This window comes from Ranitomeya imitator, chromosome 1, assembly GCF_032444005.1.
Source record: "Ranitomeya imitator isolate aRanImi1 chromosome 1, aRanImi1.pri, whole genome shotgun sequence".
Lineage (NCBI taxonomy): Eukaryota > Metazoa > Chordata > Amphibia > Anura > Dendrobatidae > Ranitomeya > Ranitomeya imitator.
Window position 1 is genome coordinate 127,133,669 of NC_091282.1, and position 12,278 is coordinate 127,145,946.

The following is a 12,278-nucleotide window of genomic DNA, read 5'->3' on the forward strand; positions in this document are numbered from 1 at the left end:
CTCGTGGACTAGAAGAAACAAGACTAGTCCAGCCCTGCCCCCGGTTTGATTGACAGGTCTTCCTCCATGTGTGTATATAGGGAGAGACCTATCAATCAACTGGGCTGATGCAGGGCAGCGTGCCGGAGTAGTCACATTTCTGGCTATTGTCTCTGGCCGGACCTTTAAACTATGAATTCCCCGAAATGTCAGAGCGTTTAGAGAAAAAAAAAAAACAAACAAACAAAAAAACTGTCCGCCATCCCATAAACAGGCTCCGGCTCATGCTGCCTGTGGTTTGGGCAGAATGAATCGCCTTTTCCCTTTAAGTATCGGTTTTCATTCTTGAAGATGTACACTGCATCCCCCTACAGATATAAACTGTATATAGAAATGTCAGAATGGGGTTTGTTATCTGCATTCCACATCTCCCAGGAGAAAGCAGAAACTTTGGCTTATTATCCCAACATCTGGAAAGCAGAAGAATTTTTGGTGGAAATAAACAGATTGCATCATTATTCTAGGAGAGAAGTGCTACAGCAACAGAGGCGAGCATGATATACACAATATGCAGAAATCTATGTGCCCTGTAATACATTAGAGCATTACTCAGCAAAATTCAAGGGTCTTTTAAGGTTCCCGTAAACAATGCTTAACCCCTTGCTGACATGCGCAGTAATAGTACTGCGCATGTCGGGTCTCCTGCTTTGATGTGGGCTCCGGCGGTGAGCCCACATCAAAGTCGCGACATGTCAACTGTTTTGCAGCTGATCCCTAATCGCCATGGCATGCGCTTCGTGATCAGCTGACGCCGCAAAGTCTGAAGAAGGCGGAGGGAGATGAGTGAGAGGCGAAGATATGCACAGCGCATGCCCAGGAAGCCCAGCCCCGCAGTGAGAGTAAATAAGAAGACACTGCGGGGCGGGATCTCGGGCAGGGCATCCGCACAGGCGCAGTCAGCTGGACTGCATATGAGGACAGTAGTCAGGCAGCGCTCACTGTGCTTGCCCAAGGCAGGAGAAAAGAGCGCAGGCGCCGGCTCATTTGAAAACAGCACTGAGGAGGCGGCGCCCGGCACCAAGAGGGCATTAGTGACGGCGGTGCTGCGTTTGCAGCATGGGGGGAAAGACCTGCCTCCAGGACTGAAGAAAAGTAGGACTGAAGAAAAGTATTTGGGACAAATTATAAAATGGATTATTTCTGAAGTTACAGCACCAATAACTAAAAGCCACCTAGACAGAATGCAGCATTAGTGCTGCACAAGGTGGCTCTTTTAGTTACAAACGCCTGGGGGGGGGGGGGGGGTGACAGGTTCCCTTTAACCGGTTAAATGCCGCTGTCAAACGCCGACAGCGGCATTTAACCGGAGCTTCCGGCCACGTGGCCGGAAATTACCTCATCACCGACTCAGTCACATGATCGGCGATGCATCAGAGTGGTAACCATAGAGGTCCTTGAGACCTCTATGGTTACTGATGCCGGCCTGCTGTGAGCGCCCTCCTGTGGTTGGCGCTCATAGCAAGCCTGCATTTCTGCTGCATAGCAGCGATCTAATGATCGCTGGTATGTAGCTGAGCCGATCGAGTGGTGCCAGCTTCTAGCCTCCCATGGAGGCTATTGAAGCATGGCACAAGTTAAAAAAAAGGTTTTTAAAAATATGAAAAAAATAAAAAAATATATGAAAGTTTAAATCACCCCCCTTTCGCCCCATCCCAAATAAAATAAAAAAATCAAACCTACACATATTTGGTAATGCCACGTTCAGAATCGCCCGATCAATAATGGAAAAAAAAAAAAAAAAAAAAAAAAGCATTAACCTGATTGCTTAACGGTGTAGTGAGAAAAAAAAAAAATTCGAAACGCCAGAATTACGTTTTTTTGGTTGCTGCGACATTGCATTAAAATGCAATAATGGGCGATAAAAAGAACGTATCTGCACAAAAGTGGCATCATTAAAAACGTCAGCTCGGCACGCAAAAATTAAGCCCTCATCCGACCCCAGATCATGAAAAATAGAGACGCTACGGGTATCGGAAAATGGCGCATTTTTTTTCCTTCTTTTTAGCAAAGTTTTGAATGTTTTTTCACCACTTAGATAAAAAATAACCTAGACATGTTTGGTGTCTATGAACTCGTAATGACCTGGAGAATCATAATGACAGGTCAATTTTAGTATTTAGTGAACCTAGCAAAAAAGCCAATCAAAAAAGTGTGGGATTGCACTTTTTTTTGCAATTTCACCGCACCTGAAATTTTTTTCCCGTTTTCTAGTAAAAGACATCGTAAAACCAATGGCATTGTTCAAAAGTACAACTCATCCTGCAAAAAATAAGCCCTCACATGACCATACTGACAGAAAAATAAATAAGTTATGGCTCTGGGAAAGAGGGGAGTGAAAAACGAAAAAGCAAAACCGAAAAAATGCTGCAGCGGGAAGGGGTTAAGTATAGATGCAAAGTTCTAACATTGCCTTTGTGCCCGACATTGTAAGTACTTAGCAAAAGTGCTCACGTAAAAGCTTTACGCCATTGCTGGAGCCTGCAACAAGACTAGAAAAAACACCCACCTCACATGTGTTGTAATCTTCAGAATCCAGAAGACCACATAATTTTGGCAAGAGCTCTGGCCAATTTTGCAGCTCACCCTTTGATGCGATTGTTGTGATTAGGATACCTGAAATAAAAAAAAAAAAAAAAAGTAAATATAAAAAAGGTTTATAAAAAAATCTCTGTTTTTAGGCTTACATAACCAAGGAAGCAACGTTATTGTAAAGTTTGTAGGGGAAGGGGGAAAAACCAACTAACAAAAAACACAAAGCACATACCCACTGTGGCTCTAATAAGTGGAGACGCGTCGCCGATGTTATTCAAACATTCACTCTTAATAAAATCCGTCACGCCATTTGGAAAATTGTGAAAATGAGCCTTTACGTTATTTTTTAGGATCAGCCCGCTCAAAGACCTTGTAGGTTCATCTGGAAAAGAGAAAGTTTACAGATTGTTACATAGGATTATAGGACTTCTGCTTCATCTTCCGTACACTCCAAGCTACAGACATGTCCTGAGGATACGGCCAACATGTCACTGATACAATCCATCAGTCCGGCATGGATGACGGCACAACCATTAGCCATGTGACTTCCACAGCCAATCAGAATACATTGGCGTGATTTTATAGAGGGCACCACACCATAACACAGGGATACACCTGAGGTCAATATAACAAATACAGAGAATAAACAAAAGAAGAAAGCTATTGACCGATACCAAGGATCACCTTAAATATTCAAAATATTTTATTGAAGTACAAAGCAGACCAAAACATATAAAAACATTTAAAGAGTCAAAAAAATTACATCACCACAACACATATGGCTCAAAATAGAACCAAGAAGGCCTCTACCCAGGGTGTCACAGTATCAAAAAGTACAAGTAAAGGTACCTTCTGAACACTGAACAACATTACAACGATAACGATAGCGATCCGTGACGTTGCAGCGTCCTGGATAGCGATATCATTGTGTTTGACACACAGCAGAGATCAGGATCCTGCTGGGAGATCGCTGGTCGGAGCTAGAAGGCCAGAACTTTATTTCGTCGCTAGATCACCCGCTGACATCGCTGAATCGGCGTGTGTGACGCCGATCCAGCGAAGTGTTCACTGGTAACCAGGGTAAACATCGGGTTACTAAGCGCAGGGCCGCGCTTAGTAACCCGATGTTTACCCTGGTTACCATTGTAAATGTAAAAAAAAAAAAACAGTACATACTTACATTCCGGTGTCTGTCACGTCCCTCGCCGTCAGCTTCCCGCACTGACTGTGAGCGCCGGGCGGCCATAAAGCACAGCGGTGACGTCACCACTGTGCTTTGCTTTACGGCCGTCCGGCGCTCACAGTCAGTGCGGGAAGCTGACGGCGAGGGACGTGACAGACACCGGAATGTAAGTATGTACTGTTTTTTTTTTTTACATTTACAATGGTAACCAGGGTAAACATCGGGTTACTAAGCGCGGCCCTGCGCTTAGTAACCCGATGTTTACCCTGGTTACCCGGGGACTTCGGCATCGTTGGTCGATGGAAAGCTGTCTGTGTGACAGCCCTCCAGCGACCACACAACGACTTACCAATGATCACGGCCAGGTCGTATCGCTGGTCGTGATCGTTGGAAAGTTGCTGAGTGTGACGGTACTTTAAGGCTAGATTTATAAACCATGCAAAGTACATAGAATAAAAGTAGTTAATATAAGTAAACCACACAGTAAATGGCAATAATAAAGCAACACATAATAGTGTCAGAGTAAGGCAAGCCTACTAGCGAATAAGCCGTCCGTATCCTATGTACAAGACATGAACAAATCGCGGGGGCTTCAATATAAGCAAGGGCCCATAGTCTCTAGTAAAGCGAGACCCATGGGGGCAATTTAATAGCCCACGAGAAATCAGTGAGCTAGATGCGCATATGACCCAAGAAGCATACCCATAAACCAAAGACCAAAGCCTGATGGAGCGATACTTACGACAACCATGTGGTGGGGGAGCCTGTGGAAGTGCCCGATGCGTGTCGCCGCCGCTAGGTATGGAGCGGGCACTGACTGCGGGGAGGAAGGAACAGCCATGTTGCTGCCGGACTGCGCCTGTCGCTGATTGGTCGTGGCAACGGTCGTGGGCATTTTGCCATGAGCAATCAGCGACTTGGATTCCATGACAGACAGAAGCCGTGACCAATGAATATCCGTGACAGAAAGACAGAAGGACAGAAAGATGGAAGTGACCCTTAGACAATTATAAAGTAGATTGATTTTGATTTTTTTTTTTTTTTTTTAATTAATTAATATAATGGATTTTTATTTTTCCTTTAAAAAAAAAAAAACCATGACCTTTAATGACTGAACCCGTTTTTAAAAGGGAACCTGTCACCCCCAAAATCGAAGGTGAGCTAAGCCCACCAGCATCAGGGGCTTATCTACAGCATTCTGTAATGCTGTGGATAAGCCCCCGATGTAACCTGAAAGATGAGAAAATGACGTTATATTATACTCACCTGGGGGGGGGGGCGGTCCGGTCCGATGCCTCCTATCTTCATAGGATAACGTCCTCTTCTTGTAGTCACGCTCCGGCGTACTTTGCCCTGTTGAGGTCAGAACAAGTACTAAAGTGCGCAGGCGCCGGGAAAGGTGAGAGGTCCTCAACAGGGCAGATAAAGTACACCTGTGCATGAGCCGTGGCAGGAAGCAAAGAAGAGGATGTGATCGTAAGAAGATGGGAGGCCCAGGATTGGACCGGACCAGGACCGCCTGCCCAGGTGAGTATAATCTAACCTCTTTTTCTCATCTTTCAGGATACATCGGAGGTTTATCTACAGCATTACAGAATGTGATAAGCCCCTGATGCTGGTGGGCTTAGCTCATCTTCGATTTTGGGGGTGACAGGTTCCCTTTACAGCACACGCCGCACCACAATTGTTTTTCTGCCAACAATCAGGCCACAATGGGAGATCTCTGACAATCTGGAACACGACGTGGCATAACATGGGTTTTCTAGAATGCCGGAGTGTTCTCTTCTCTCCGACCCCTGGCTGTATGGCACACTGATGAAGACCTGTGTCACCGTCTTCATACGATTATGCGCTGTAGGACACAAGCAGGTGGGTTCGCAGTAATCGCGCTCATGGCGAGGAATAATCCCAGCACAAATACAATATTGCTGCTGACATTGTACAGCAATACAAAGGCTGCCCTGGCTCCCACGCCTCACAGGAGAACACACCATGGGGGGCACATAGTTATCAGAATAGTAAAAACAGTTGTGGTAGTTTAGGTACCAAATAAGCCTATTTTCTCAACATCTCTTAAAGGGAACCTGTCCGGATGTATTTTGTACATCAAAATAATGGTATAATGGTATATGCTGTAAGAGGTACTTATCCTCCAACAGAAACTCTAAATATCATACAGATCTGAAGTGTTAGCCATGAGAAATAACATAGAAGTCACATGCAAATGAAACAGGAAGTGCACTAGGGGTGTGGCCATTAATGAGGCAGGGCTCACTGACACACCCACAATGCACTTACAGCCAATAACAGTACATCCACTTTAACTAAGTGTAACAAGCAAAGAAACCTCCCTATATTATTTCCTCCTGTACGTTTCCATTAGCGGTGCCCCCGGAGGGGTCATATGCCTGCAGTATACGTGGTTGGGCTAGTGACGATGTCACCGCTAGATTCAAAGCGCAGCTCTGCTCCAAGTCTCTGCCCAGGACAGCCACAACTACAGACGTGCAGCCTTCACACAAATGCCAGAAAATCAGACTACAGAAGATCTAAGAATCTACAACATGTTTTGTATTCTGTGGCGCACACAGCTGGGGGAAAAAAAAAAAACATTTCATAATCATACCTAAAATATGAGTAACACACAAGATTCGATCATGAACAACACTCTTTTAAATGGAATTTGTCAGCAGGTTTTTTCCATTTAATCTGACAACAGCATAATAGGGGCAGAAAACCAGATTCCAGCAATGTGTCACTTAATGGGCAGCATGCTGCAGTTTAAATCCAATCAGTGTTTAATTACCAGGAGATCATCGTTACAGGACTAGGTGTTGCAAACCAGGTAGTTCAGCAAGGCGGCGTAATACTGGCCCCACCACTAATTAGCAGTGGCTGAAAATGCCGCTATTGGTGTGAACAGGGTTATATACAGCTCTGCACTGTCCACTGCTACATCAGAGATTCTATCAAAACCACACCACTAAGTGGTACATCACTACAATCAGGCTCTTTGCCCCTATATGGTGCTGCGATCAGATCCATAGCAAAAACACGCCAACAGTTTCCCTTTAATGGCATATTCAGTTCTAATTTTTTTTTATTTTTAAAACTACAAAATGTAGAAGGCACCATATGTGGGAGAAAAAAAAAAAAAAGTAGGACTTCCACTGGCCACTAGTGCAGCAAAAGCAGCAGCCCCGATTCCTTTTTTGGCACCCTGCATGGTTAGTACCTAGCAGCACCCCAGTTTTACAGTATCCCAGCTTGCAACCTTTTTTCTTTTGTGTGTCCCACCAATAGTCTTGCAACTCTTGTTTGAGGAATTTTCATCCCTTCTTCCCGTTCTGTGAGATTCCTGGCTCGTCTTGCATGCACTGCTATTTTTTGGTCCAGCAACAGATTTTCAATGATGTTCAGATCAGGGGACTGTGAGGGCCATTGTAAAACCTTCAGCTTGCGCCTTTGGAGGTAGTCTATTGTGAATTTTGATGTGTTTTGTATCATTATTAGTGATGAGCAAGTGTACTAGTTGCTCGGGTTTTCCCGAGCCTGCTCGGGTGACCGCCGAGTATTTTTTTTAGCTTTCATCCCCGGCAGCTGAATGATTTACAGCTATTAGCCAGCTTGATTACATGTGGGGATTCCATAGCAACCAGGCAACCCCCACATGTACTCAGGCTGGCTAATAGCTGTAAATCATTCAGCTGCCGGGGATGAAAACTAAATCTCCGAACACTAAAATACTCGGAGGTCACCAGAGCGTGCTCGAGAAAACCCGAGCCAGGAGTACACTCGCTCATCACTAATCATTATCTATTTGTAGAAGCCATCCTCTTTTCAGCTTCAGCTTTTTTACAGATGGTGTCATGTTTGCATCAAGAATTTGTTGAAATTTCATTGAATCCATTCTTCCCCCTACCTGTGAAATGTTCCCCGTCCCATTGGCTGCAAAACAACCCCAAAGCATGATTGTTCCACGCCCATACTTAACGGTTGGCGGAATGTTCTTTCCGCCACACATCTTTGGACATTGTGGCTAAAGAGTTCTATTTGAAAAAAAAAAAAAAAAAACCTCATTGGTCAACAGAACTTGTTTCCAAAATACATCAGGCTTGTTTAGATGTTATTTGCATACTTCTGACTGAAATTTAACCCCTTCATGACCCAGCCTATTTTGACCTTAATGACCTGGCCATTTTTTGCAATTCTGACCAGTGTCCCTTTATGAGGCAAAAACTCAGGAATGCTTCAACGGATCCTAGCGATGAGACAGTTTTTTCGTGACATATTGAGCTTCATGATAGTGGTAAATTTAGGTCGATAATTTTTGCGTTTGTGGAAAAAAAACGGAAATTTGGAGAGAAAGAAACTGAAAATTTCACAATTTTCAAAATTTTGAAATTTTATTCTGTTAAACCAGAGTTAAGTGACAAAGTAGTTAATAAACAACAACACCCACATGTCTACTATACATCAGCACAATTTTGGAAACTACATTTTTTTTTTTTGCTAGGAAGTTATTAGAGTAAAATTTGACCAGGGATTTTTAATTTTTCTCAACAAGATACATTTTTTTAAATTTTTTTTTTAGGGACCATCTCACATTTGAAGTCAGTTTGAGGGGTCTATATGGCTAAAAATACCCAAAAGTGACACCATTCTAAAAACTGCACCCCTCAAGGTGCTCAAAACCACATTAACTTCTTGAATTACCGTATATAATCGAGTATAAGCCGAGATTTTCAGCCCAAATTTTTGGGCTGAAAGTGCCCCTCTCGGCTTATACTCGAGTCACGGTCTGCGGCAGGGTTGGCGGGTGAGGGGGAGAGAGGTCTGAGGCATACTTACCTGCTTCCGGGGCTCCTGGCGCTGTCCCTGCAGTCCCACGGTCTTCGGGTGCTGCAGCTCTTCCCCTGTTCAGCGGTCACGTGGGACCGCTCATTAAAGTTATGAATATGGACTCCACTCCCATAGGGGTGGAGCCGCATATTCATTTATCTAATGAGCGGTGCCAGTGATCGCTGACAGAGGAAGAGGCTGCGGCACCCGGAGACCAGCTGTCCGGGGGAAAGAGCCAGGGACGCCGGGAGCAGGTAAGTATGTCATATTTACCTGTCCACGTTCCACCCGCCGGGCGCCGCTCTGTCTTCGCGTCCTCTTGCAGTGACTGTGCAGGTCAGAGGGTGCGATGACATATAGTGTGCGCGACGCCCTCTGCCTGAACAGTCAGTGCGGAGAGACGCCGAGACGGGACGCTGAGGAGCTGCAAGCAAGAGAGGTGAGTATGTAGTTTGTTTTGTTTTTTTTTTATTGCAGCAGCAGCAGCACAGCTTTCTATGGCACATCTATGGGGCAATAATGAATGGTGCAGAGCACTATATGGTACAGTTTATATGGAGCATCTCTGGGGCAATAATGAACGGTGCAGAGCACTATATGGTACAGCTTTATATTGAGCATCTTATGGGGCAATAATGAACAGTATGCAGCATTATATATGGCACAGTTTTATATGGCACATCTATGGGGCAATAATCAACGGTGCAGAGCATTCCATATGGCAGAGTACTATATGGCACAGCTTTATATGGCACATCTATGGGGCAATAATCAACGGTGCAGAGCATTCTATATGGCACAGCTTTATATGGAGCACCTATGGGGCAATAATGAACGGTATGGAGCATTTATTTTTATTTTTCAAATTCACCGGTAGCTGCTGCATTTCCTACCCTGGGCTTATACTAGTCAATAAGTTTTCCCATTTTTTGTGGGAAAATTAGGGGGGGGGGGGTCAGCTTATACTCGGGTCGGCTTATGCTCGAGTATATACAGCAACCCTTTAGGTGTTTCACAGCAGCAGAAGCAACACGGAAGGAAAAAATGAACATTTAACTTTTTAGTCACAAAAATTATGTTTTAGCCACAATTTTTTATTTTCCCAAGGGTAAAAGGAGAAACTGGACACCAAAAGTTATTGAACAATTTGTCCTGAGTACGCCGATACCCCATATGTGGGGGGGAAATCACTGTTTGGGCACATGGCAGGGCTCAGAAGGGAAGGAGCGCCATTTGATTTTTTGAATGAAAAATTGGCTCCAATCTTTAGCGGACACCATGTCGCGTTTGGAGAGCCCCCGATGTGCCTAAACATTGGAGCTCCCCCACAAGTGACCCCATTTTGGAAACTAGACCCCCCAAGGAACATGTCTAGATGTGTGGTGAGCACTTTGAACCCCCAAGTGCTTCACAGAAGTTTATAACGCAGAGCCATGAAAATAAATCATTTTTTTCCTCAAAAATTATTTTTTAGCCCACATATTTTTTTATTTTTACAAGGGTAACAGGAGAAATTGGACCCCAAAAGTTGTTGTCCAGTTTGTCCTGAGTACGCCGATACCCCATATGTGGGGTAAACCACTGTTTGGGCGCATGGCAGAGCTCGGAAGGGAAGTAGTGATGTTTTGGAATGCAGACTTTGATGGAATTGTCTGTGGGCGTCACGTTGCATTTGCAGAGCTCCTGATGTGCCTAAAAAGTAGAAACCCCCACAATTGACCCCATTTTGTACACTAGACCCCCAAAGGAACTTCTCTAGATGTGTGGTGAGCACTTTGAACCCCCAAGTGCTTCACAGAAGTTTATAACAGAGCCGTGAAAATAAAATAAAAAAATCCTTTTTCCCCCACAAAAGTAATTTTTTAGCCCCCATTTTTTATTTTTCCAAGGGTAACAGGAGAAATTAGACCCCCAAAGTTGAACAATTTTTCCTGAATATGCTTATGCCCCATATGTTTGGGTAAACCACTGTTTGGGCGCACGTCAGGGCTCGGAAGCGAGGGAGCACCATTTGACTTTTTTAATGCAAGATTGGCTGGAATCAATGGAGGCGCCATGTCGCGATTAGAGACTACCTGATGTGCCTAAACAGTGGCAACTCCTCAATTCTAACTCCAACCCTAACCCCAACACACCTCCAACCCTAACCCCAACACACCACTAACCCTAACCCCAACACACCACTAACCCTAACCCCAACACACCACTAACCCTAACCCCAACTGTTGTGAATTCTGTGGCCAAGCTCCCTCCTGTGGTTGTGAGTGGTACTTCGGCTGGTTCTGTCTATGAGCTTCCTTTGGTGGATGAGAGTGGTACTGCGGCTTCTGAGTTTCCTTCCTCAGGTGCTGAGGTTAAGTCGTTAGGTGCTGCTCTATTTAAAGGGACTCTGTCACCTGAATTTGGCGGGACTGGTTTTGGGTCATATGGGCGGAGTTTTCGGGTGTTTGATTCACCCTTTCCTTACCCGCTGGCTGCATGCTGGCTGCAATATTGGATTGAAGTTTATTCTCTGTCCTCCATAGTAAACGCCTGCGCAAAGCAATCTTGCCTTGCGCAGGTGTGTACTATGGAGGACAGAGAATGAACTTCAATCCAATATTGCAGCCAGCGGGTAAGGAAAGGGTAAATCAAACACCCGAAAACTCCGCCCATATGACCCAAAACCAGTCCCGCCAAATTCAGGTGACAGGTTCCCTTTAACTCCACCTGGTGCTTTGATCCTGGCCTCCAGTCAATGTTCTAGTATTGGTCTTGCTTCCTCCTGGATCGTTCCTGTGGCCTGTCAATTCTGCATAAGCCAAGTTCTGCTTGTGTTACTTTTGTTTGCTATATTTTCTGTCCAGCTTGCCATTTTGGTTTTTCTTGCTTGCTGGAAGCTCTGAGACGCAGAGGGAGCACCTCCGTACCGTTAGTCGGTGCGGAGGGTCTTTTTGCCCCTCTGCGTGGTTGTTTGTAGGTTTTTATGTTGACCGCAAAGCTATCTTTCCTATCCTCGGTCTATTCAGTAAGTCGGGCCTCACTTTGCTAAATCTATTTCATCTCTGTGTTTGTATTTTCATCTTTACTCACAGTCATATGTGGGGGGGCTGCCTTTTCTTTTGGGGAATTTCTCTGAGGCAAGGTAGGCTTATTTTTCTATCTTCAGGACTAGTTAGTTTCTCAGGCTGTGCCGAGTTGCATAGGGAGCGTTAGGCGCAATCCACGGCTACCTCTAGTGTGGTGTGTTAGGATTAGGGATTGCGGTCAGCAGAGTTCCCACGTCTCAGAGCTCGTCCGATGTTTTTGGTAATTGTCAGGTCACTTTGTGTGCTCTGAACTTCAAGGTCCATTGTGGTTCTGAATTACCTGTTCATAACACCCAACACACCACTAACCCTAACCACAAGCCCAACCTACCACTAACCCTAACCACAAGCCCAACCCTAACCACAAGCCCAACCCTAACCCTAACCACAAGCCTAACCCTAATTCCAACTTTAACCCCTTTCTGACATGGGATGTACTATCCCGTCGAGGTGGGGTGGGCCCCCATGACCACGGACGGGATAGTACGTCCAGCGCGATCGGCGGCGCTCACGGGGGGAGCGCCGCCGATCGCGGCCGGGTGTCAGCTGTTTATCGCAGCTGACATCCGGCACTATGTGCCAGGAGCGGTCACGGACCGCCCCCGGCACATTAA

General features: G+C 45.2%; 1 protein-coding gene across 1 annotated transcript in view; it reads right to left on the reverse strand.

Moving 5' to 3' along the window:
• The window catches only part of TNPO1 (transportin 1), an 81,892-nt gene that overhangs the window by 35,789 nt on the left and 33,825 nt on the right, over positions 1-12,278 (reverse strand). Inside the window, exons 3-4 of the mRNA XM_069750605.1 lie at positions 2,804-2,953; positions 2,546-2,652 (exon numbers count right to left, since the gene is read on the reverse strand). Coding sequence (XP_069606706.1) covers positions 2,546-2,652; positions 2,804-2,953 — 257 coding nt within the window. The remainder of the gene's footprint in view (positions 1-2,545; positions 2,653-2,803; positions 2,954-12,278) is intronic.